The sequence below is a fragment of the Pongo pygmaeus genome, chromosome Y (assembly GCF_028885625.2).
Source record: "Pongo pygmaeus isolate AG05252 chromosome Y, NHGRI_mPonPyg2-v2.0_pri, whole genome shotgun sequence".
NCBI classification, from domain to species: Eukaryota; Metazoa; Chordata; class Mammalia; order Primates; family Hominidae; genus Pongo; species Pongo pygmaeus.
The window spans coordinates 1,056,890-1,083,463 of record NC_072397.2 but is presented as its reverse complement, the minus strand read 5'-3'; the positions used below and the strand labels follow the sequence as shown (position 1 = coordinate 1,083,463).

The 26,574-nt window shown below is 50.9% G+C and overlaps 1 protein-coding gene across 3 annotated transcripts in view; it reads right to left on the bottom strand.

Annotated features, from left to right (window-relative positions):
• Positions 1-1,366: 1,366 nt before the first annotated feature.
• The window catches only part of LOC129025982 (granulocyte-macrophage colony-stimulating factor receptor subunit alpha), a 43,306-nt gene continuing 18,098 nt past the window's right edge, over positions 1,367-26,574 (bottom strand). For 2 of the 3 annotated variants that reach the window (XM_054473512.1, XM_054473514.1), the window contains 10 exons: positions 25,911-26,053; positions 23,095-23,218; positions 22,845-22,974; positions 21,027-21,199; positions 19,565-19,698; positions 16,932-16,961; positions 13,347-13,482; positions 10,838-10,958; positions 8,644-8,725; positions 1,367-1,859 (listed from right to left, as the gene is read on the bottom strand). In XM_054473512.1, coding sequence (XP_054329487.1) covers positions 1,782-1,859; positions 8,644-8,725; positions 10,838-10,958; positions 13,347-13,482; positions 16,932-16,961; positions 19,565-19,698; positions 21,027-21,199; positions 22,845-22,974; positions 23,095-23,218; positions 25,911-26,053 — 1,151 coding nt within the window. In that variant the 3' untranslated portion in view covers positions 1,367-1,781. The remainder of the gene's footprint in view (positions 1,860-8,643; positions 8,726-10,837; positions 10,959-13,346; positions 13,483-16,931; positions 16,962-19,564; positions 19,699-21,026; positions 21,200-22,844; positions 22,975-23,094; positions 23,219-25,910; positions 26,054-26,574) is intronic. The other variant, XM_054473513.1, reaches the window with a different exon arrangement.

The window sequence follows — 26,574 nt, the reverse complement described above, 5'->3', positions numbered from 1 at the left end:
TGTCATCCCATCACGTTGAGAGGCCGAGGGGGGTGGATCACGAGGTCAGGAGTTGGAGACCAGCCTGACCAACATGGTGAAACCCTGTCTCTACTAAAATACAAAACAAAACAAAAAAAATTAGCTGGGCGTGGTGGCTGGTGCCTGTATTCCCAGCCACTTGGGAGGTTGAGGCAGGGAAATTGCTTGAACCGGGGAGGCGGAGGTTGCAGTGAGCCGAGATTGCACCACTGCACTCCAGCCTGGGTGACAGAGCAAGACTCTGCCTCAAAAAAAAAAAAAAAAAAAGGTTTATTTGGCTGATGATTCTGCAGACTGTACGGGAGTCATGCCTTCAGCATCTGCTGCTGGTGAGAACCTCAGCAACTTCCCCTCCTGGTGGGAGAGGAAGGGGAGCTGGTGTTACATATTGGGAGAGGTGGCAAGAGGAAGGGAAGGAGGTACCAGCCTCTTTTTCTTTTTACTTTTTTTTTGGGGGGACAGAGTCTAACTCTGTTGCCCAGGCTGGAGTGCAATGGCGTGATCTTGGCTGACTGCAACCTCCGCCTCCTGGGTTCAAGCAATTCTGCTGCCTCAGCCTCCTGAGTAGCTGGGACCACAGGTGCACCTGCCGCCACACCCGGCTAATTTTTTGTATTTTAGTAGAAACGGGGTTTCACCATGTTGCCCAGGCTGGTCTCGAACTCATGAGCTTAGGCAATCTGCCCGCCTCGGCCTCCCAAAGTGCTAGGATTACAGGCGTGAGCCACCGCGCCCGGCCACCAGCCTCTTTTTCACAACCAGCTCTTTCAGGAACAAATAGAGAAAGAACTCACTCATTACTACAAGAAAGGCACTGCCCCGCTTGATTCAAACACCTCCTGCGAGGTCCCACCTCCAACCTGGAGAACCAAATTTCAAACTGAGATTTGCAAGGGACAAACAACCAAACTATATCATCACTTTGTCCTCCAGAAGAAACCAGACCTGCTAAAAACTGGATTTTTAACCCAGGGAGGCCTGGCACTGTACAATAATAAATTAATTTTTTTTTTTTTTGAGATGGAGTCTCGCTATGTCATCCAGGCTGGAGTGCGGTGGTGTGATCTCGGTTCACTGCAACCTCCGCCTCCTGGGTTCACGCCATTCTCCTGCCTCAGCCTCCCGAGTAGCTGGGACTACAGGCACAAGCCACCATTCCCCAGCTAATTTTTGCCTTTTTTGTAGAGATAAGGTCTCGCTATGATGCCCAGACTAGTCTCAAACTCCTGTCTCAAGCAATCCTCCTACTTTGGCCTCCCAAAGTGTTAGGATTACAGGCATGAGCCACGGCGCCCAGACAAATATTATGCTTTTAGTATTATTTTATTTATTATTATTATTTGTTTTGAGATGCAATCTTGCTCTGTTACCCAGGTTGGCGTACAATGGCGCGATCTTGGCTCACTGCAACCTCTGCCTCCTGGGTTCAAGCGATTCTCCTGTCTCAGCCTCCCGAGTAGCTGGGATGACAGGAGTCCACCACCATGCCTGGGTGTAAATTTCTGCATTTTTAGTAGAGATGGGGTTTCACCATGTTGGCCAGGCTGGTCTTGAACTCCTGACCTCAGGTGATCTGCCCGCCTTGGCCTCCCAAAGTGCTGGGATTACAGGCATGAGCCACCGCGCCTGGCCCCAAATATCATGTTTTAAAATAAAAACATAAAAAATGATATAAAGGCTCACAGCATCATCAACAAGAAAACAGTTCCCCAGTGTCGTGGAGGCGGAGATGTCCATGCCCTTCCTACACCCTCTGGGTCTCAGGTAATTTCCTTCACAGTCAAGACCTCTTCTCGGTAGCCTTTCCCTTCCTCTGGGGTGAATTCCTCCCAGATGATCTGAGAAAAAGAAGGAGGATTCAGGCGGTCAGATCTTCACAAGCTCAGCCTGGGACTCAGTGGGCTGTATTTATTTTCTTTTTCTCCCTTGAGACGGAGTCTCACTCTGTTGTCCAGGCTGGAGTGCTCTGGTGTGATCTCAGCTCACTGCAACTTCGGCCTCCCGGGTTCAAGCGATTCTCCTGCCTCAGCCTCTGGAGTAGCTGGGATTACAGGTGCCCGCCACCACAAATTTGACTGATTAGATGAGGCCCACCCTTCTCCTTTAGATCTTCAACTGATTAGAGGAGGCCCACTCTTCCCCCTTTAGACCTTCGACTGATTAGATGAGGCCCACCTTTCCTCTATATACCTTTGACTGACTAGATGAGGCCCACCGTTCCCCCTTTAGACCTTCGACTGATTAGATGAGGCCCATCCTTCCCCCTTTAGACTTTTGACTGATTAGATGAGGCCCACCTTTCCCCTATGTACCTTCAACTGATTAGACAAAGCCCACCCTTCCCGTATATACCTTCAACTGATTAGACGAGGCCCACCCTTCCCCCTTTAGACCTTCGACTGATTAGAGGAGACCCACCCTTCCCCCTTTAGACTTTTGACTGATTAAATGAGGCCCACCTTTCCCCTATATACCTTCGACTGATTAGATGAGGCCCACCCTTCCCCCTTTAGACTTTTGACTGATTAAATGAGGCCCACCTTTCCCCTATATACCTTCGACTGATTAGATGAGGCCCACCCTCCCCCCTTTAGACCTTCGACTGATTAAATGAGGCCCACCCTTCCCCTTTAGACCTTCGACTGATTAGATGAGGCCCACCCTTCCCTCTTTAGACCTTTGACTGACTAGATGAGGCCCACCGTTCCCCCTTTAGACCTTCGACTGATTAGATGAGGCCCACCCTTCCCCCTTTAGACTTTTGACTGATTAGATGAGGTCTACCCTTCCCCTTTAGACCTTCGACTGATTGGACGAGACCCACCCTTCCCCCTTTAGACTTTTGACTGATTAGATGAGGCCCACCCTTCCCCCTATATACCTTCGACTGATTAGACGAGGCCCACCCTTCCCGTATATACCTTCAACTGATTAGATGAGGCCCACCCTTCCCCCTTTAGACTTTTGACTGATTCCCGTATATACCTTCGACTGATTAGATGAGGCCCACTCTTCCCCCTTTAGACTTTTGAATGATTAGATGAGGTCTACCCTTCCCCTTTAGACCTTCGACTGATTAGACGAGACCCACCCTTCCCCCTTTAGACTTTTGACTGATTAGATGAGGCCCACCCTTCCCCCTATATACCTTCGACTGATTAGACGAGGCCCACCCTTCCCGTATATACCTTCAACTGATTAGATGAGGCCCACCCTTCCCCCTTTAGACTTTTGACTGATTCCCGTATATACCTTCGACTGATTAGATGAGGCCCACTCTTCCCCCTTTAGACTTTTGAATGATTAGATGAGGTCTACCCTTCCCCTTTAGACCTTCGACTGATTAGACGAGACCCACCCTTCCCCCTTTAGACTTTTGACTGATTAGAGGAGACCCACCCTTCCCCCTTTAGACTTTTGACTGATTAGATGAGGCCCACCTTTCCCCTATATACCTTCGACTGATTAGATGAGGCCCACCCTCCCCCCTTTAGACCTTCGACTGATTAAATGAGGCCCACCCTTCCCCTTTAGACCTTCGACTGATTAGATGAGGCCCACCTTTCCCCTATATACCTTCGACTGATTAGATGAGGCCCACCCTTCCCCCTTTAGACCTTCGACTGATTAGATGAGGCCCACCCTTCCCCCTTTAGACTTTCGACTGATTAGATGAGGCCCACCCTTCCCTCTTTAGACCTTTGACTGACTAGATGAGGCCCACCCTTCCCCCTATATACCTTCGACTGATTAGATGAGGCCCACCCTTCCCCCTTTAGCCACCACCGGCTACATTTTGTATTTTCAGTAGAGATGGGGTTTCACCATGTTGGCCAGGCTGGTCTCAAACTCTTGACTTTGAGGTGATCCACTCGCTTTGGCCTCACAAACTGCTGGGATGACAGGCGTGAGCCACTGCGCCTGGCCAGGGGTTTTTCCTGGGGTAAAGATCTGAGACAGATCCACCCATGCGGCCTCATAGTTGACGATGAACAGGGTGGCTTTTGGAAGAGCTTGTGAGCGTGAAACCCGGGCAGGGTACAGCAGGTGCTAAGCCCCTGGGGCCAACGGAGCTCGGAGAAGGGAAGGTTGAAGCCTGAAGCCATCATCCTGGCACCTCGATGTGGGGGACCCCTGGGGGTCAGTGGAAAGCAGGGGCCAAGGAGGAGGCTGGCGTGGGGGTAGAAGGTAACGGAATGACAGATGGCCGGGTCTAGGACAGGGGTGTGCAAGTGGCAACTGGGAGGATGTTACCTATGTGGCAGGGAAGAGGGCACTCGGGGCAACCCTGGGCTGGAACTGGAGTTCCCCATGGGAGGAAGACACAGCCACTGAGCTGGAGAGAGGTGGGTGGGAGAAGGCCACCCACGGGGTCTTGGGATGTGGGTCATGCAGATCTCTCACTCTTAGTCACCCTCTCTGGGGTCTTGCTGTTGAGCCTCTCTCTCGGTCTCTCTGCCTCTTTTCTCTGTCTCCCTCTCTGTCTCTCTTTCCTCCCCCTCTCACCTTCTTCCACCCCCATCTCTGGGTCTCTCTCTATCTCCAGCTTCCTGTGTGTCTACCTCTTTCGGGTTGAGTCTCTCTGTTTCTCTTTCATCTCTTGGTCCCTGTCTCAGATACCTGGCACCAATGATGTCTCGGATACCCAGCACCAATGACGTGTCCCTGTGACTAGGCTACAGTCCCCAGTTATTGAATCAAACCATGACTCAGGGGCTGCTACAAAGGTGCTTTGTAGATGTCAAGTTCACAATCAGCTGATTTCCAGGAAAAGAGATTGGACTGGAGAATGTGGGTGGGCCTTATGTAATCAGTCGAAGGGTCTAAAGGGGGTGGGCCTCATCTAATCAGTTGAAGGTCTAAAGGGGAAGGGGGGAAGGCTGGGCTTCATCTAATGAATTGAAGGTCTAAACGGGAAGGGTGGGTCTCATCTAATCAGTCAAAGGTCTAAAGGGAGAAGGGTAGGCCTCATCTAATCAGTCAAAGGTCTAAAAAGGGAAAGGTGGACTTCATCTAATCAGTCAAAGGTCTAAACGGAGAAGGGTAGGCCTCATCTAATCAGTCAAAGGTCTAAAAAGGGAAAGGTGGGCTTCATCTAATCAGTCAAAGGTCTAAACGGAGAAGGGTAGGCCTCATCTAATCAGTCAAAGATCTAAAAAGGGAAAGGTGGGCTTCATCTAATCAGTCAAAGGTCTAAAGGGAGAAGGGTAGGCCTCATCTAATCAGTCAAAGGTCTAAAAAGGGAAAGGTGGGCTTCATCTAATCAGTCAAAGGTCTAAAGGGAGAAGGGTAGGCCTCATCTAATCAGTCAAAGGTCTAAAAAGGGAAAGGTGGGCTTCATCTAATCAGTCGAAGGTCCAAAGGGGGAAAGGTGGGCCTCATCTAATCAGTCAAAGGTCTAAAAAGGGAAAGGTGGGCTTCATCTAATCAGTTGAAGGTCTAAAGGGGAAGGATGGGCCCCATCTAATCAGTCGAAGGTATAAAAGGGAGGGTGGGCCTCATCTAATCAGTTGAAGGTCCAAAGGAGAACCGTGGGCCTCATCTAATCAGTCGAAGGCATAAAGGAGAATGGTGGGCTTCATCTAATCAGTCAAACGTCTAAACGGGGAGAGTGGGCCTCATCTAATCAGTTGAAAGTCTAAAGGATAAGGGTGAGCCTAATAAGTTGAAGCTATAAAGGGGAAGGCTGGGCTTCATCTAATCAGTTGAAGGTCTAAAGGGGAAGGATGGGTCTCATCTAATCAGTCAAAGGTCTAAAGGGGGAAGGGTGGACGTTAGCTAATCAGTCAAAGGTTTAAAGGGGAATGGTGGGCTTCATCTAATCAGTCGAAGGTCTAAACTAGGAGAGTGGGCCTCATCTAATGAGTTAAAAGTCTAAAGGGTAAGGGTAGGCCTTATCTAATTAATAAGCTGATGGTCTAAAGGGGAAGGGTGGGCCTCATATAATCAGTCAAAGGTGTAAAGGGGGAAAAGGGGGAAGAGCGGGCCTCATCTAATCAGTTGAAAGTATAAAGGGGAATGGTGGGCTTCATCTAATTAGTCGAAGGTCTAAACGGGGAGAGTGGGCGTCATCTAATCAGTTGAAAGTCTAATGGGTAAGGGTGGGCCTTATCTAGTTAATAAGTTGAAGGTGTAAAGGGGAAGGCTGGGCTTCATCTAATCAGTTGAAGATCTAAAGGGGAATGGTGGGTCTCATCTAATTAGTTGAAGGTCTAAAGGGGAATGGTGGGTCTCATCTAATTAGTTGAAGGTCTAAAGGGGAAGGCTGGGCTTCATCTAATAAGTTGAAGGTGTAAAGGGGAAGGCTGGGCTTCATCTAATCAGTTGAAGGTCTAAAGGGGAAGGCTGGGCTTCATCTAATCAGTTGAAGGTCTAAAGGGGAAGGCTGGGTCTCATCTAATCAGTCAAAGGTCTAAAGGGGGAAGGGTGGGCCTCATCTAATCATTGAAAAGCCTAAAAGTGGCTGGGTGCAGTGGCTCACGCATGTAATCCCAGCACTCTGGGAGGCCAAGGTGGGTGGAGCACCTGAGGTCAGAAGTTCAAGACCAGCCTGGCCATGGCGAAACCCCGTCTCTAGTAAAAATACAAAAAATTAGCTGGGCGTGGTGGTGTGTGCCTGTAATCCCAGCTACTCCGGAGGCTGAGACAGGAGAATCACTCGAACCTGGGAGGTGGAGGTTGCAGTGAGCCAAGATTGCGCCATTGCACTCCAGCCTGGGCAACAAGAGTGAAACTCCATCTCAAAAAAAAAAAATTATAAAGGGGAAGGGTGGGCCTCATCTAATCAGTCGAAGGTCTAACATGGGAAGGGTGGGCCTCATCTAATCAGTCGAAGGTCTAACGTGGGAAGGGTGGGCCTCATCTAATCAGTCGAAGGTCTAAAGGATAAAAGCTGAGGTTCCCCGGACAAGAGTTTTATTTCCTTTTTAAAAATTTCATCTCCTACTCTGAGAATGCAGGACGGTTCTGCCTCTGGGATGCAGCATCAGCCCTGGCCTGACTTTGCAGCCTGCCAGCCTACTGCAACATAAGACATAGTCCCTGAGCTGGAGAGAGGTGGGTGGGAGAGGAGCGCCAATGGGGTCTCGGGGTGCAGGTCAATGATTCCTCGCCCTTGTTCACCGTCTCTGGGCTCTCGCTGAGACTAAATCCCACTCCTGTGTCTTCCCTGTCTCTCTCGGCGTCTCTGTGTCTCTCTTCTCTGCCTCCCTGTCTGTCTCTTTCCTCCCTCTCTCTCTCTCTCCCCTCTCCGTGTCCACCTATGTCTCTCTCTCTCTCTGTTTCTCCCTCTGTCTCTCTGTCTTTTTCTCTTTGTCCCTGTCTCTATCTCTCCTTCTCCGTCTCTCTCTCTTTTTCTGTCTCTGTCTTTCTCTGTGTCTCTGTCTTTGTCTCTCTCCCCTCTCTGTGCTTCTGTTCTTCTCTGTCTCTCTCTTCTCCCTGCTGCGGTGTTTACTTTTGTTTTGTTTTTGATATATAGAGTTTTGCTCTTGTTGCCCAGGCTGGAGTGCAATGGCGCGATCTCGGCTCACCGCAACCTCCGCCTCCTGGGTTCAAGTGATTCTCCTGCCTCAGCCTCCAGAGTAGGTGGGATTACAGGCGTGCGCCACCACACCTGGCTAATTTTTGTAATTTTAGTAGAGACAAGGTTTCTCCATGTTGGTCAGGCTGGTCTCGAACTCCCAACCTCAAGTGATCCACCCGCCTCAGCCTCCCAAAGTGCTAGGATGACAGGTGTGAGCCACTGTGCCCGGCCCCCGCCTGGGTCTTTGTGTTTGTTGTTTGTCTCTGTTTCTCCATCTCTGTCTCTCTGATTGTCTTTTTCTCTTCGTATGTCTCTGTCTTCCTCTCTGTGTGTCTCTCTCTCTCTTTCCCTCTCCCTTTTCTCCCTCCCTCTCTCTGTTTCTCTGTCTGTGTGTCTGCCTTTGTTTCTCTGTCAGTCTGTCTGCCTCTGTTTCCCTCTCTCTGGTGTCTTCTTCTCATTCTCTTCTATGTTCCTCTCTCTCTCCTCCTTCTCCTCCATCTTTCTCCACCTCTGTCTCTTGTCTCTTGTCTCTTTATTTCTGCCTCTCCTCTCTACCTTCTTTTTCCTTTTGAGGTGGAATCTCACTCTGTCACCCAGGCTGGAGTGCGGTGGTACGATCTCGGCTCACTGCAACCTCCGCCCCCTGGGTTCAAGCCATTCTCCTGTCCCAGCCTCCCGAGTAACTGGGATTACAGGTGCCTGCCACCACGCCCGGCTAATTTTTTGTATTTTTAGCAGAGATGGGGTTACAGCATGTTGGTCAGGCTAGTCTCGAACTTCTGACCTCAGGTGATCTGCCTGCCTCGAACTCCGGAAGTGCTGGGATGACAGGCGTGAGCCACCGTGCCTGGCTCTCTCTACCGTCTTCTCCTCCTTTTTTTGACCACCACCCTGCCTCAGTTTCTCCTAATGGAGCTTACAGAGACGACCCCGACCCGGGAGAAGGCCCAGGAGTGGGATACAGATTCCAGCCACACCCGTGGCGACGCTGCGGTCGCAGCTGGTGGGGAAGCAAGACGGTCGACACTCAGAGGCCGTGTCCCACGCTCCCCACTCCCCACTTTCCATCCCAGGTCACTGCTCCGCCAACCCCTACCTACCTCGTCTTCCACCTCATGATTATCATTCAGTTTGTCTTTGATCTGTGGAACTGGTGGGAACAGTCGCTGTATCCTAAGGAACCTGAGACACAGAGAAAAAGTGTGAGAAGAACGAACCCCAGGTCACCAGAGTTCCTTCTATCAACGCCCTGTGCTGAGGGATGCTGCGTGCGGGGTGTCTGCGCTCAACTACGCAAAACAACTTCACTAAGAATCACCAAGTGACAAAAACCTTAAGGAACTAGGCCGGGCGCAGTGGCTCACGCCTGTCATCCCAGCACTTTTGGAGGATGAGGTGGGCAGATCACTTGATGTCTGGAGTTCGAGACCAGCCTGGCCAACGTGGTGTAACCCCATCTCTACTAAAAATACAAAAATTAGCTGAGTATCGTGGTGCATGCTTGTAATCCCAGCTATTCAGGAGGCTGAGGCAGGAGAATTGCTTGAACCCGGGAGGTGGAGGTTGCAGTGAGCCGAGATTGCACCACTGCACTCCAGCCTGGGCGACAGAGCAAGACTCCATCTCAAAAAAAAAAAAAAAAAAAAAAAAAATCACCAAATGACGAAAATCTTAAACTAGGCCAGTCATGGCAGCTCACGCCTGTAATCCCAGCACTTTGGGAGGCTGAGGCGGGTGGATCACTTGAGGTCAAGAGTTCGAGACCAGCCTGGCCAACATGGTGAAACCCCGTCTCTACCGAAAATACAAAAATTAGCTGAGTATCGTGGTGCATGCTTGTAATCCCAGCTATTCAGGAGGCTGAGGCAGGAGAATTGCTTGAACCCAGGAGGTGGAGGTTGCAGTGAGCCGAGATTGCACCACTGCACTCCAGCCTGGGCGACAGAGTGAGACTCCATCTCAAAAAATAAAAGAATCACCAAATGATGAAAATCTGAAGGAACTAGGCCAGTCTTGGTGGCTCACGCCTGTAATCCCAACACTTTGGGAGGCCGAGGTGGGTGGATCACTTGAGGTCAAGAGTTTGAGACCAGCCTGGCCAACATGGAGAAACCCCAACTCTCCTAAAAATACAAAAATTAGGTGAGCATCGTGGTGCATGCCTGTCATCCCAGCTACTCAGGAGGCTGAGGCAGGAGAATTGCTTGAACCCGGGAGGTGGAGGTTGCAGTGAGCCGAGATTGCACCACTGCACTCCAGCCTGGGAGACAGAGTGAGACTCCATCTCAAAAAAACAAAAAACAAAAAACAAACAAAAAAAAAAAACGGAGAAAACAGGAGATTCTACAGGAATACAGAGTGATGCTCACAGGGAATCTTTCTAGACTCTTCCCTTAGCCCCTCAGGCACAGGGATGGGAATGGAACAGGCAGTCAGCTGTGGGCAGCTTCAGGGAGTCTGAGGTCACTGGTGTTGAAGGGCTGAGCTCCAGAAGGGGAAACGCCTGCCTTGATCCCACCAGCCTTGAAGAGCGTGGTTTCTGGGTTGGAGGTGTTTTTTGTTTGTTTGTTTTGAGATGGAGTCTCGCCCTGTCACCCAGGCTGGAGTGCAGTGGTGCAATCTCAGCTCGCCGCAAGCTCTGCCTCCTGAGTTCAAGCCATTCTCCTACTTCAGCCTGATGAGTAGCTGGGATTACAGGAACGCGCCACCACGCCCGGCTAATTTTGCAGTTTTAGTAGAGACAGGGTTTCCCCATGTTGGTCAGGCTGGTCTCAAACTCCAGACCTCAGGTGATCCTCCCACCTCAGCCTCCCAAAGTGCTGGGATTACAGGCATGAGCCACCGTGCCCGGCCGGGGTCTGTTTTTAAAGTAAAATTTATTTATGTATTTACTTACTTACTTTGAGACAGAGTTTCGCTCTTGGTGCCCAGGCTGGAGTGCAACAGCCTGATCTCGGCTCACCGCAACCTCCGCCTCCCAGGTTCAAGCGATTCTCCTGCCTCAGCCTCCCGAGTAGCTGGGATGACAAGTGCCCGCCACCACACCCGGCTCATTTTGTATTTTTAATAGAGACGAGGTTTCTCCACGTTGGCCAGGCTGGTCTCGAACTCCCGACCTCAGGTGATCCTCCCGCCTCGGCCTCCCAAAGTGCTGGGATGACAGGCATGAGCCACCATGCCCGGCCAAGGCTGTGTTTCTCTTTCTCAGAGACAGAGACAGAGACTTTGGAGAAAGCGCTTTCCTCCCGGCCTGCCCTGTTTGCCTGGGGGAGGCCGAGATGTTTCACAGATTACCTTTTAAAGAGGAAGCCGAGGACGATGCCACAGACAAGGGTTCCCACGATCAGGAGCACATAAATGTACACAGAGCTGAGGTTTCTGTCGTCAGAGCCTAGAGAGACACACAGGTTTGCGTCTGCGGTGAATCGTTGATGGACATGTGAAAGGAAATTAAATCTCTTTGGGTGTCCAAACGCATTTAGCCAAAGGGAACAGTCAAGCTGAAAACTGGGTCCAGCAAACCTGCCTCCCTCTTTTTGGTTCCTAAGTAAGATGGCTCTGAGATGAAAGGCGACCTGCCTGCTCCATGTTTTACCAACAAGGAAATTTGTGGTGAGCTGTTAAAACTAATCCACCATGGGCCGGACGCGGTGGCTCACGCCTGTCATCCCAGCACTTTGGGAGGCTGAGGAAGACAGATCACTTGAGGTCAGGAGTTCGAGACCAGCCTGGGCAACATGGTGAAACCCCGTCTCTACTAAAAATACAAAAATTGGGCCAGGCACGGTGGCACACTCCTGTTATCCCAGCACTTTGCGAAGCTGAGGCAGGTGCATCATCTGAGGTCAGGAGTTAGGGACCAGCCTCACTAACATGGTGAAACCCCGTCTCTACTAAAAAAAATACAAAATTAGCCAGGCGTGGTGGCGTGCACCTGTAATCCTATCTACTTGGGAGTCTGAGGCAGGAGAATCACTTGAACCCGAGAGGCGGAGGTCGCAGTGAGCCGAGATCGTGCCGTTGCACTCCAGCCTGGGTGACAGAGCGAAACTCCATCTCAAAATAAATAAATAAATAAAAATACAAATACAAAAACTGCCCAAGCGTGATGCATGCCTGTAATCCCATCTACTCGGGAGGCTGAGGCAGGAGAATCGCTTGAGCCCGGGAGGCGGAGGTTGCAGTGAGCCGAGATCGTGCCGTTGCACTCCAGCCTGGTGACAGAGCGAGACTCCGTCTCAAAAAACAAAAAATAAACAAACAAACAAAATTTCTTACAGGTGCAGTCACCCTGGCCCACCAGACACAAATGCACCTCTAATCATCCCTGTACCCCATTTTGCCTGTGTGATCTGGGAGGTGGAGGTGCACCACTGCACTGCAGCTCACATTTTTTCCTCTATCCCCTTTGTTTAGGTGAAAACCGCATATTCTCAATGTCCTGCCCCTTCCCCTTTTCAATTTGGAGCCCTCAAAATCATCTTCAGAGAAAAGCATAGACCTGTCTCCTGGGGGGCCCAGACCTGGCTTTGAAGAGAGCTTCCCCGGCCAGGCACGGCGGCTCACGCCTGTCATCCCAGCACCTTCAGAGGGCGACGCGGGCGGATCACCTGAGGTTGGGAGTTCGAGACCAGCCTGACCAACATGGAGAAACCCCGTCTCTACTAAAATACAAAATTAGCCGGGTGTGGCGGCAGGTGCCTGTAATCGCAGCTACTCGGGAGACTGAGGCAGGAGAATCGCTTGAACCTGGGAGGCGGAGGTTGTGGTGAGCAGAGATGGCGCCATTGCACTCCAGCCTGGGCAACAAGAGCGAAACGCCATCTCGAAAAAAAAAAGAGGGAGAGAGCTTCCCCTTGGCCAGGGAGCCGGAATGGTGATGGTTTGACTGGACGAAGACTGACTAATTATTTCCCAGTGGAGCAGAGGGAGGTGGGGCTTTAGGAGGGCTATCAGTGGGGTCCTTCTCTGGCTATTAAGGGATTCTAGCTCATCCATCCTGAAAAAAACACCAGCAAAGCAGTGTTGCATGACCCCGTATGAGTATGAGACCACCTCCTTCTACTTTTTTTTTTTTTTTTTTTTTTTGAGACAGAGTCTCGCTCTGTTGCCCGGGCTGGAGTGCAGTGGTGCAATCTCAGCTCACTGCAACCTCCGCCTCCCGGGTTCAAAAGATTCTCCTGCCCTCAGCCTCCTGAATAGCTGAGATTACACCTGGATTACCAGGTGTATGTGCCACCACACCTGGCTAGTTTTTTTTTATTATTATTATTTTTGGGACGGAATCTTGTTCTGTCACCCAGGCTGGAGTGCAGTGGTGTGATCCCAGCTCACTGCAACCTCCGCCTCCCGGGTTCAAGTCATTCTCCTGCCTCAGCCTCCCGAGTAGCTGGGATTACAGGCACCCGCCTCCACGCTGGGCTAATTTTGTATTTTTAGTAGAGATGGGGTTTCACCATGTTGGCCAGGCTAGTCTCAAACTCCTGACCTCAGGTGATCCGCCTGCCTCGGCCTCCCAAATTGCTGGGATTACAGGCCTGAACCGCCGCGCCCGGCCCTTCTCTGGTTATTAACGGAAACTAGCTCATCCGTCCTGAAAAAACATCAGCAAAGCAATGTTGCGTGACCAAGTACGAGACCACCTCCTTCTTTTGAGCCTCAGCAAAAGACTCAGAGCCTGATACTACTCCCAGCAACGTTCTCAACTCAATCTCAGCGCCCAGGACAGAGTACCTGACCTCTGTGCCTGCTCCAAAGTGGCGGCAGATGGCACAAACATCCCTTACCTCCGCCCAACGCTTACCAAATTCAGCAGCTTCACTCCACGAACTCCAATTCAGGATGCGGACATCTGCAGCTCTGATCTTCACATTATGTTTTGCTCTGGGCTCAGCGCTTGGAAAGTTGTATCTATTTTCCAAATCACCAGAAACATCAATCTTTGGAGGAAAAAAGAAAAGTTAGAGATAGACGTCCTCTGCGTGGAGGAAAATGTTGTCTTTTTTCATTCTTTTGTCTTTTAATTTTTTTTCTCCTTTTTTTTTTTTCTTTTTTTTCTACCACTCTGAATGCACTTGGTCTGATCGGGTCTTGGAAGCTAAGCACAGTCAAGCCTCGTTAGTATTTGGATGGGAGACAAATTGGGAAAATTTGGGTGATGTAGGCTTTAAATTATTTAATTTAATTAATTAATTAATTTATTTATTTATTTATTTATTTATTTATTTATTGAGATGGAGTCTCGCTCTGTCGCTCAGCCTGGAGTGCAGTGGTGCAATCTCGGCTCACTGCAAGCTCCGCCTCCCGGGTTCACACCGTTCTCCTGCATCAGCCTCCCGAGTAGCTGGGACTACAGGCACCCGCCACCACGCCCAGATAATTTTTTTTGTATTTTTAGTGGAGACGGGTTTCACCCGTGTTAGCCAGGATGGTCTCGAACTCCTGACCTCGTGATCCGCCCACCTCAGCCTCCGAAAGTGCTGGGATTACAGGCGTGAGCCACCACGCCCGGCCTCTTTTATTTTATTTTATTTTATTTTATTTTATTTGAGACACACTCACTCTGTCTCCCAGGCTGGAGTGCAGTGGCATGATCTGGGCTCACCGCAACCTCCGCCTCCTGGGTTCAAGCGATTCTCCTGCCTCAGCCTCCCGCGTAGCTGGGATTACACGTGCCCGCCAGCGTGCATGGGTAATTTTTGTATTTTTAGTAGAGACAGGGTTTCTGCACGTTGGCCAGGCTGGTCTTGAACTCCTGACCTCAAGTGATTTGCCCACCTCAGCCTCTCAAGGTGCTGGGATGACAGGTGTAAGCCATCGTGCCTGGCTAAAATTTTATTTTTTGAAACAGAAATTGTTGGCCATGTGTGGTGGCGGGCGCCTGTAGTCCCAGCTACCAGGGAGGCTGAGGCAGGAGAATCGCTTGAACTTGGGAGGTGGAGGTTGCAGTGAGCTGAGATCGCACCACTGCGCTCCAGCCTGGGGGACAGAGCGAGACTCCATCTAAAAATAAATACATACATAAATAAATGATTCAGGAGTAACAACTGATATTAACAGAGCTTCAGACGGATAGTTTAGCAAGGGATATTAAGATCCCCAAGTCTAGCATACGCGTCGGACAGAGGAGGATACTGAGGGTCAGAGTCGCCAGGAGACTTGGTAAATATCCGGCAACAGTACTCACTCTAAAAGCATTTTAGAGGGAGACATAATCTCCTTAGACAGTCACTGGGATATATTTTTAACCCACTCAGAGGAAAGAGGAATAAAATGGGAAAATCAGTAGAACAGGCTGAGCGTAAATATTCCAACCATTGGGACATGAAGGTTGAGGCCAAGAGCAGACCCTGCCCAGTGAGAACTATGAGGGGGCCCTCATCCGTGTGAGATCTGCATCCTCCGGTTCAGGATCACACCCCACCGTGTCCACCCCTGGGCCACACTGGCACTAACAGTCCCGTAAACCAAGACTGTAGGGTTACACTGGGTTTGTGGAGACTGTAGGATGACGCCAGGGTTGTGTTCCACCAGGGGTCACGGGTACGGGACTGTACAGTTACACTAGGGGTCATGAGTAGGGGACTGTAGGGTTCCACCAGGGGTCACGGGTACGGGACTGTACAGTTACACTAGGGGTCATGAGTAGGGGACTGTAGGGTTCCACCAGGGGTCACGGGTACGGGACTGTACAGTTACACTAGGGGTCGTGAGTAGGGGACTGTAGGGTTCCACCAGGGGTCACGGGTACGGGACTGTACAGTTACACTAGGGGTCGTGAGTAGGGGACTGTAGGGTTCCACCAGGGGTCACGGGTACGGGACTGTACAGTTACACTAGGGGTCATGAGTAGGGGACTGTAGGGTTCCACCAGGGGTCACGGGTACGGGACTGTACAGTTACACTAGGGGTCGTGAGTAGGGGACTGTAGGGTTCCACCAGGGGTCACGGGTACGGGACTGTACAGTTACACTAGGGGTCGTGAGTAGGGGACTGTAGGGTTCCACCAGGGGTCACGGGTACGGAACTGTACAGTTACACTAGGGGTCATGAGTAGGGGACTGTAGGGTTATGCTAGGGTTCTGAATAGGGAACTGTAGGGTTCTGCCAGGGGTCATGGGTAGGAGACTGTAGGCATCGTGAGTAGGAGACTGTAGGGTTCCGCCAAAGGTCATGGGTAGGGGACTGTAGGGTTACGCCGGGGATTACGAGTAGGGGACTGTAGGGTCATGCTAGGGCTCGTGAATAGGGGACTGTAGGATTACTCCAGGGGTCACGAGTAGAGGACTTTAGGGTTCTGCCAGGGTTGTGAATAGGGAATTGTAGGGTTCTGCCAGGGGTCATGGGTAGGGAACCGTACGGTTACGCTCGGTTTGGTGAGTAGGAGACTGTAGGGTCATGAGTAGGGGACTGTAGGGTTCCGCCAGGGTGGTGAATAGGGAACTGTAGGGTTACGCCAGGGGTCAGGGGTAGGGGACTGTAAGGGTCGTGAGTAGGGGACTATAGAGTTATGCCAGGGGTCATGGGTAAGGAACTGTACGGTTACACTAGGTGTGGTGAGTAGCGGACTGTAGGGTTACGCTAGGGGTCATGAGTAGGGGACTGTAGGGTTACGCTAGGGGTCATGAGTAGGGGACTGTAGAGGTCGTGAGTAGGAGACTGTAGGGTTACTCCAGGGGTCATGACGAGGGGACTGTAGGGTTACACTAGGTGTGGTGAGTAGGGGACTGTAGGGTGACACTAGGTCTGGTGAATAGGGGACTGTAGGGTTATGCTGGAGGTCATCACTAGGGGACTGTAGGGTGACAGTACGTGTGGTGAGTAGCAGACTGTAGGGTTATGCTGAGAGTCGTCAGTAGGGGACTGTAGGGGTCGTGAGTAGGGGACTGTAGGGTGACACTAGGTGTGGTGAGTAGGGGACTGTAGGGTTATGCTGGAGGTCGTCAGTAGGGGACTGTAGGGTGACAGTACGTGTGGTGAGTAGCAGACTGTAGGGTTATGCTGAGAGTCGTCAGTAGGGGACTGTAGGGGTCGTGAGTAGGGGACTGTAGGGTTACACTAGGTGTGGTGAGTAGGGGACTGTAGGGTTATGCTGGAGGTCGTCAGTAGGGGACTGTAGGTGTGGTGAGTAGGGGACTGTAGGGTTACACTAGGTGTGGTGAGTAGCAGATGGTAGGGTTATGCTGAGGGTCGTCAGTAGGGGACTGTAGGGTTACACTAGGGGTGGTGAGTAGGGGACTGTAGGGTTACACTAGGTGTGGTGAGTAGGGGACTGTAGGGTTACACTAGGGGTGGTGAGTAGGGGACTGTAGGGTTATGCTAGATGTGGTGAGTACGGCACTGCAGGGTTATGCTGAGGGTCATCAGTGGGGTCTGTGGTTTCACTTACCAGTAGGTTTTCCGTGCCAGGCTGGGTATTCTAGAAACAAAACAAAACACAATACAAGGCTCACTGTTTCCATTTCTAAAACACTTTAGATGGTTCACACAGTGTCTCCCCTGGTGTGGGCACCGAATGGGAAAGAGTCCCTGAGGAGTGGCGGGCAGGTCTCCCTCCACAAACCCCGAATCTACAAGACAGGTGGGATGAGGAGCTGCAAACACAGAAGTCTTCCTGGCCAGATATCTTCCTGTAACCCATCCAGAAAGGGCCCACTGGCCTTGGGGCAGGGTATTCTCCTGTCTCCGGGTAGACCTGGGGCAGGCTCTCGTTGTCTACACTGGGTCCAGGTGGTTGTGGGACAAGATCTCCTCTTGTCTACACCGGATCGAGGTGGACGTGAGGCAGTCTCTCATCACGTCTACACTGGGTCCAGGTGGTTGTGGGACAAGATCTCCTCTTGTCTACACCGGATCGAGGTGGACGTGAGGCAGTCTCTCATCACATCTACACTGGGTCCAGGTGGTTGTGGGACAAGATCTCCTCCTGTCTACACCGGATCGAGGTGGACGTGAGGCAGTCTCTCATCACATCTACACTGGGTCCAGGTGGTTGTGGGACAAGATCTCCTCCTGTCTACACCGGATCGAGGTGGACGTGAGGCAGTCTCTCATCACGTCTACACTGGGTCCAGGTGGTTGTGGGACAAGATCTCCTCCTGTCTACACCGGATCGAGGTGGACGTGAGGCAGTCTCTCATCACGTCTACACTGGGTCCAGGTGGTTGTGGGACAAGATCTCCTCTTGTCTACACCGGATCGAGGTGGACGTGAGGCAGTCTCTCATCACGTCTACACTGGGTCCAGGTGGTTGTGGGACAAGAGCTCCTCCTGTCTACACCGGATCGAGGTGGACGTGAGGCAGTCTCTCATCACGTCTACACTGGGTCCAGGTGGTTGTGGGACAAGATCTCCTCTTGTCTACACCGGATCGAGGTGGACGTGAGGCAGTCTCTCATCACGTCTACACTGGGTCCAGGTGGTTGTGGGACAAGATCTCCTCTTGTCTACACCGGATCGAGGTGGACGTGAGGCAGTCTCTCATCACGTCTACACTGGGTCCAGGTGGTTGTGGGACAAGATCTCCTCTTGTCTACACCGGATCGAGGTGGACGTGAGGCAGTCTCTCATCACATCTACACTGGGTCCAGGTGGTTGTGGGACAAGATCTCCTCCTGTCTACACCGGATCGAGGTGGACGTGAGGCAGTCTCTCATCACGTCTACACTGGGTCCAGGTGGTTGTGGGACAAGATCTCCTCCTGTCTACACCGGATCGAGGTGGACGTGAGGCAGTCTCTCATCACGTCTACACTGGGTCCAGGTGGTTGTGGGACAAGATCTCCTCCTGTCTACACCGGATCGAGGTGGACGTGAGGCAGTCTCTCATCACGTCTACACTGGGTCCAGGTGGTTGTGGGACAAGATCTCCTCCTGTCTACACCGGATCGAGGTGGACGTGAGGCAGTCTCTCATCACGTCTACACTGGGTCCAGGTGGTTGTGGGACAAGATCTCCTCCTGTCTACACCGGATCGAGGTGGACGTGAGGCAGTCTCTCATCACGTCTACACTGGGTCCAGGTGGTTGTGGGACAAGATCTCCTCCTGTCTACACCGGATCGAGGTGGACGTGAGGCAGTCTCTCATCACGTCTACACTGGGTCCAGGTGGTTGTGGGACAAGAGCTCCTCCTGTCTACACCGGATCGAGGTGGACGTGAGGCAGTCTCTCATCACGTCTACACTGGGTCCAGGTGGTTGTGGGACAAGATCTCCTCCTGTCTACACCGGATCGAGGTGGACGTGAGGCAGTCTCTCATCACGTCTACACTGGGTCCAGGTGGTTGTGGGACAAGAGCTCCTCCTGTCTACACTGGATCGAGGTGGACGTGAGGCAGTCTCTCATCACGTCTACACTGGGTCCAGGTGGTTGTGGGACAAGAGCTCCTCCTGTCTACACCGGATCGAGGTGGACGTGAGGCAGTCTCTCATCACGTCTACACTGGGTCCAGGTGGTTGTGGGACAAGAGCTCCTCCTGTGTACATTGGGTCTCCGTGCAGGTGGGGCAGGGTCTCCGTCTCCTCCTGTCCACACTGGGTGTAGATGGAGGTGGGGTCGGGTCTCCTCCTGTCTGCACTGGGTCCAGGTAGACATGGGGCAGGGTATCGTTTTGTCCACACTGGGTGTAGATGGAGGTGGGGTCGGGTCTCCTCGTAGCTACACTGGGTCCAGGTAGACATGGGGCAGGCTCTCCTTCTTGTCTACACTGCGTCCAGCTGGAGGTGGAGCAGAGGCTCTCCCTTGTTTGTAGCATCGTCCCCCACACCTCCCGGTCCACTTCCTGGTCCCATGGGTGCAGGATCGTCCTTGTCCATCCTCCCTGCAACCTCATTCAAGGTGGCTTCACAGGCCACAGACCCTTCACCTCTTCCTCCGCTACCCGAAGTGCGTTCACCCCAGAGTCACCGCTCACCACCCAGCCATCCTTCCCCCAGGCCACTTCCCCGGGATCCCCAGGCTCCTGTGTGGGCGTGTCCCGTTCGCCTCCCTCCTGGTGCCCAACCCTGGGGAGCTCTCACCGACCTTTCTGTGGACGTCCAGCTGGTACTGAAAGTCCAGGTACGACAGCTTCTGGTAGGTCCTGGGTTGTTTCCACCGTACGATGCAGTGCGTCGTGTTGCAATGTACGGTGACATTGCCCGGAGGGTTGAATCGTTCTGTAATGAGGGCGCAGGACACACCCCTGAACCAGAAAGGTCCTGTCTACACTGGGTCCAGGTGGAGGTGGGGCAGGGTCTCCTGTCTACACTGGGTCCAGGTGGACGTGGGGCAGTTACCATGTACAGGAGAGATACCCACTGGGGCAGGGGGTCCAGGGTGGGAGGTGGGGATGGGCTCGGTGGGCAGGAGTCACACTTCTGTGAGAGTCCTGAGCCTGAAGAGGCTGAGAACGTCCAACAGGATGAGGGAGTCCACTGGTGGGATGTGGTGGGCTTGGGAACAGGAGAGCGTGTGGGCATATGGGACTGGCTCCAAAAGGCCAGCCAGGAGCGGGGCACTGGGACACGAAGAGGTGCTGGTGAGGAAGAAATGAAGAAAAAGAGGAAGGAAGGAGGAAAGGAGTGAAGAAAGAAGGAGAGGAAGAAGGAAGGAAGGAAGAAGGGAGGGAGGGAGGGAGGGAAGGAAGGAGGGAGGGAAGGAGGAAGGAAGGAAGGAAGGGAGGGAGGGAGGGAAGGAAGGAAGGAAGGAATAAAGGAAGAGAAGAAGAAAGAAGAAAGGCAGAAAGGCAGGGAGGAAGGAAACAAGGAAGGAGAGAAAGAGGGAGGTCAGATGCGGTGGCTGATGCCTGTAATCCCAGCACTTTGGGAGGCTAAGGCAGGCGGATCATCTGAGGTCAGGAGTTCGAGACCAGCCCGGCCAAGATGGTGAAACCCCGTCTCTACTAAAAATACAAAAATCAGCCGAGCGTGGTGGGTGGCGGACACCTGTAATCCAAGCTACTAAGGAGGCTGAGACAGGAGAATTGCTTGAAACTGGGACGCAGAGGTTGCAGTGAGCTGAGATTGCACCACTGCACTCCAGCCTGGGCAACAGAGTGAGACTGTATCTCAAAAAAAGGAAAGTTAAATCGACTCAGTTCTAATTTGTTACAGCACCAAAGTTACACAGTTTTTTTGTTTGTTTGTTTGTTTTTGAGACACAGTCTTGCTCTGTCACTCAAGCTGGAGTGCAGTGGCACAATCTCACCTCACTGCAACGTCTACCTCCTGGGTTCAAGTGATTCTCCTCAGCCTCCCGAGTAGCTGGGATTACAGGCACGTGCCACCACGCCTGGCTAATTTTTGTATTTTTAGTAGAGATGGGGTTTCTCCATGTTGGTCAGGCTGGTCTTGAACACTCGATCTCAGGTGATTGGCCTGCCTTGGCCTCCCAAAGTGCTGAGATTACAGGTGTGAGCCACCACACCTGGCCTCAGTTACACAGATTTTAAGGCAAATTCCATTTCACCTATAAACAATAGGAAAATCATATGTGGTATTCTCACCTATTTTCTTTGTGTCCAAAAGTGAATCGAAGAATTGGATGCCAATTTCTCGGCTGGTTCCATTAACCAGGAAGTAATTGCGAGACGTTAATCCTGACAGGTTATCCAAGTGACATCCCACATGGGTTCCCGAGTCTTGCATGTAATAAGGACACCGGATCTCCCTCCTTCTCCTGAAAGATTAGAAAGTGCTCAGAGAGCAATCAGGAAAACAAAACAAAACACAAAAACACAAGACAAAACAAAAACAAACACAAAACAAAACACAAAAACACAAAACAAAACAAAACAAAAACACAAAAACGCAAAACAAAACAAAAACAAACAAAACAGAACAACAAAACAAAACAAAAACACAAAACAAAAACAAACACAAAACAAAACACAAAACACAAAACAAAAACGCCAAAACACGAAACAAAAAAACACAAAAACACAAAACGAAACAAAAACAAACACAAAACAAAGCAAAAAGAAACACAAAACAAAACACAAAAACACAAGACAAAACAAAAACAAACAAAACAAAACACAAAAACACAAAACAAAACAAAAACACAAAAACGCAAAACAAAACAAAAACAAACGGAAAACAGAACAACAAAACAAAACAAAAACAAACACAAAACAAAACACAAAACACAAAAACACAAAACAAAAACACCAAAACACGAAACAAAAAAACACAAAAACACAAAACGAAACAAAAACAAACACAAAACAAAGCAAAAAGAAACACAAAACAAAACAGAAAAACACAAGACAAAACAAAAACAAACAAAACAAAACACAAAAACACAAAACAAAACAAAACAAAAACACAAAAACGCAAAACAAAACAAAAACAAACACAAAACAAAACACAAAACACAAAAACACAAAACAAAAACACCAAAACACGAAACAAAAAAACACAAAAACACAAAACGAAACAAAAACAAACACAAAACGAAGCAAAAAGAAACACAAAACAAAACACAAAAACACAAAGCAAAACAAAAACACAAAAAGACAAAACAACACAAAAACATGAAACAAAAAAACAAAAACACAAAAGAAAAACACAAAAACACAAAACAAAAAGAAACACACAAAACAAAAAGAAACATACAAAACAACAGAAAAGAAAACAACAAAAAAACAAAACATGCCCGGTGCAGTGGCTCACGCCTGTAATCCCAGCACTTTGGGAGGCCGAGGCGGGTGGATCACTTGAGGTCAGGAGTTCGAGACCAGCCTGGCCAGCATGGTGAAACCCCGTCTCTACCAAAAACACAAAAATTAGACGGGTGTGATGGTGCGCATCTGTCATCCCAGCTACTCGGGAGGCTGAGGCAGGAGAATCACTTGAACCCGGGAGGGAGGCGCAGGTTGCAGGGAGCTGAGATCACATCACTACACTCCAGCCTGGGTGACAGAGCAAGACTCTGTCTCTAAATACATATATGGGACGTGGTGTGGTGTCTCACGCCTGTCATTCCAGCACTTTGGGAGGCCAAGGAAGGCAGATCACTTCAGGTCAGGAGTTCGAGACCAACCTGGGCAACATGACAAAACCCCGTCTCTACTAAAAATACAAAATTTAGGTGGATGTGGTGGCGGGCGCCTGTAATCCCAGCTACCTGGGAAGCTGAGGCAGAAAAATTGCTTGAACCCAGGAGGTTGAGGTTGCAATGAGCCGAGATGGCACTGTTGCACTCCAGCCTGGGCAACAGAGCAAGACCATGTCTTAAAAAAAGAAAAAGAAAAAAAAAACAAGCATGATTTTTCTCCCATCCCTGCCTTGCTCACAATTCTTCACATGAGGTGAACACTTACTTTGAGTTTTGTATGTACAAAAAATACTGGACGTCACGGGGGGCCGTCGGACCCCTCGCCCAGGTACAGTTCATGAAATCCACATTGTAGATGAAACAGGAGAAATTCTGAGCAGCGGTACCCTCCCTTCCTGGGAAGAGGCAGAAACAAAATAATTTTCACTCCGAAGCTCAACGGGATGTACTTTGATGCTGGCGGGATGGTGGTGGGGCTAGTGCTGTAAACGGATCCCTGAGCTGCTCTTGCTTACCTGAATTTAGATAAAGCAGTTTTTGCTGAAATCCTCTTTGGCTAGTATTCACGTGAACCTCAAAAGTGACTCCTCCATGCAGACAAATTTCACGAAATGTGCACGAACATTCATTGTTATTGAGCTGAAGAGTTGCAACCAGACAGAGCCGATTAGGAAACAACCTTCTGTCTCCTACACTCTTCAGGCTGGAGTGCGGTGGCGCGATCTCGGCTCACTGCAACCTCCGCCTTCCAGGTTCAAGCAATTCTCCTGCCTCAGCCTCCCGAGTAGCTCGCATTACAGACACCTGCCACCACACCCAGCTAATTTGTGTATTTGTAGTAGAGACAGGGTTTCACCATGTTGGCCAGGCTGGTCTCAAACTCCTGACCTCAGGTGATCCACCCGCCTCGCCCTCCCAAAGTGCTGGGATTACAGGCGTGAGCCACCACGCCCGGCCATGGTATTGGTTTTTACCTGGATTTGGCGACACCCACCTGCCTCCCTTTGTGAAATCATCCCCCTATGCTTCCTCCAAGGACTCTGAGTGGATACGCCGAATACCAGCTTGCAGGTGAAAACTCAATCTTGTACTCTAGCGGTGCTGAAAGTATCAGACTAGAGGCCAGGTGCAGTGACTCACGCCTGTAATCCTAGCACTTTGGGAGGCTGAGGCGGGTGGATCAGTTGAGGTCAGGAGTTCGAGACCAGCCTGACCAACATAGTGAAACCCCATCTCTACTAAAATACAAAATTAGCCAGGTGTGGTGGCAGGCACCTGTAATCCCAGCTACTCAGGAGACTGAGGCAGGAGAATCTCTTGAACCCGAGAGGCACAGGTTGCAGTGAGCTGAGATCATGCCATTGCACTACAGCCTGGGCAACAGACAGAGACTCCACCCCCCCAAAAAAGGATCGGACACAGTGGCTCACACCTGTAATGCCAGCACTTTGGGAGGCTGAGGCGGGTGGATCACTTGAGGTCAGGAGTTCGAGACCAGCCCGGCCAACATGGTGAAAGCCCGTCTCTACTAAAAATACAAAATTAGCCACGTGTGGTGGCGGGCACCTGTAATCCCAGCTACTTGGGAGGCTGAGACAGGAGAATCTCTTGAACCCGGGAGGCAGAGGTTGCAGTGAGCCGAGATTGCACCAGTGCACTCCAGCCTGGGCGACAGAGTGAGACTCCACCCCAAAAAATAAAGGTCAGACACGGTGGCTCACACCTGTAATGCCAGCACTTTGGGAGGCCAAGGGGGGCGGATCATGAGGTCAGGAGTTGAAGACCAGCCTGGCCAACATGGTGAAACCCCGTCTCTACTAAAAATACAAAAATTAGCCGGGCATGGTGGCGGGTGCCTGTAATCCCAGTTACTCGGGAGGCTGAGGCAGGAGACTCGCTTGAACCTGAGAGGTGGAGGTTGCAGTGAGCCAAGATCATACCAGTGCATTCCAGCCTGGGCAGCAAAAGCGAAACTCCATCTCAAAAAAAAAAAAAAAAAAATATGTCATCTGGGGTAACATAGCAAGACCACCCATCCACCCGTGTAACATCTATCTATAGAATTGACTACCAATCACCCAATCATCTATTATCACCTATCAGTCAATAAATCATCTATCACCTACCTATCGATCATATATTTCTCTCTTCCTCTCCTTCCTCCTTCTATTCTCTCTTTCTCTGTGTTTCTCCCTCCTTCCCTCCCCTCTCCCCGCTCTTCTGTCTCTGTCTCCTGTGTTCCGAAAACCCTGACCTTAATCCTTTGGGGGACCAGGACGGTGACACACTGACAACGTCACTGACACTTTACTTTTCTCCGTCCTGCTTCTACCACAGACCCAGGCACACATCCAACCGCATTTGCCAGGGTTTCTCTTCTCTTGGGGTAAAATATGCTCTTGCGCTAAAATACGGTAAAATAGGCTCTGCCTCAGGGAATCAGGCTCTGGTACACCTTGCGGCCATGAGCCAACAGCACTTTCCCAGTCCCTGTGAGATTATGGCTCTGACATTTCTCCAAATACCACGCTTGTGTTGTGTCTGTGGCCGTCTCGCTTTAATTTAATTTAATTTATTATTATTACTTTTTGAGACAGAGTTTTGCTCTTGTTGCCCAGGCTGGAGTGCAATGGCACCATCTCGGCTCACCGCAACCTCCGCCTCCTGAGTTCGAGTAATTCTCCTGCCTCAGCCTCCCGAGTAGCTGGGATTACAGGCACCTGCCACCACGCCCAGCTCACTGCAACCTCCACCTCCCGGGTTCAAGTGACTCTCCTGCCTCAGCCTCCCAAGTAGCTGGGATTACAGGCATGCAGGACCACGCTAGGCTAATTTTTGTATTTTTAGTACAGACAGGGTTTCACCATGTTGGTCAGGCTGGTCTTGAACTCCTGACCTCAGGTGATCTACCTGCCTCGGCCTCTCAAAGTGCTGGGATGAGAAACATGAGCCACCACACCCGGCCTTATTTTATTTTATGACACGGAGTCTCGCTCTGTCGCCCAGGCTGGAGGGCAATGGCAGGAGCTCGACTCACTGCAACTTCCACCTCCCGGGTTCGAGTGATTCTCTTGCCTCAGCCTCTCCAGTAGCTGGGATTACAGGCACCCACCAGCACACATGGCTAATTTTTGTATTTTTAGTAGAGACGGGGTTTCACCATGTTGGTCAGGCTGGTCTCGAACTCCCGACCTCAAGTGATCCACCCGCCTCCGCCTCCCAAAGTGCCGGGATTACAGGCGTGAGCCACTGCGCCCGGCCGACCCTGTTGCTGTTAACTCAGCAAGGGCTGTGTAAAGGACATGGGTTGAGCATGGGAAATTCATCTCACCCTGGGTTCCACGACTCTGTTCTTCTTGTCAGTTAAGAAACACCTGCTGAAGGTTGTGTTTTCTTGGCAGTCCCAGCTTAAATTCATCGTCCTGGAGTCAAACCTCACATTGAGACTAGAGGCTGGTACCACTGTTGGCGGATCTGCAAGGAACGGGCACTGGATTCAGAATTTCCTCTTTTCCTGTTTTCTTTTCCTTTTTTTTTTTTTTTTGACACGGAGTCTGGCTCTGTCGCCCAGGCTGGAGTGCAATAGCGCGATCTTGGCTCACTGCAAGCTCCACCTCCCGGGTTCAAGTGATTCTCCTGCCTCAGCCTCTGAGTAGCTGGGATTATAGGCGCCTACCACCACGCCCAGCTAATTTTTGTATTTTTATTAGAGACGGGGTTTCACCATGTTGGTCAGGCTGGTCTCGAACTCCTGACCTCAGGTGATCCACCCGCCTTGGCCTCCCAAAGTGCTGGGATTACAGGCGTGAGCCACCACGCCTGGCTGGCCCTGTTTTCTCTCCTCTCACTCGGTTCTGGGAGGTGAAGTTCAGGGCTGGAGCCTGCTGACTTTCCTCTGTCACTCACGTGGTCCCAGGACATCCCACATCCTCAGGTATCTGTTCCTCCCTTGTCCATCTTCCCTCCTTTTCACAGCCCCCTTGCTGTTTCCGAAA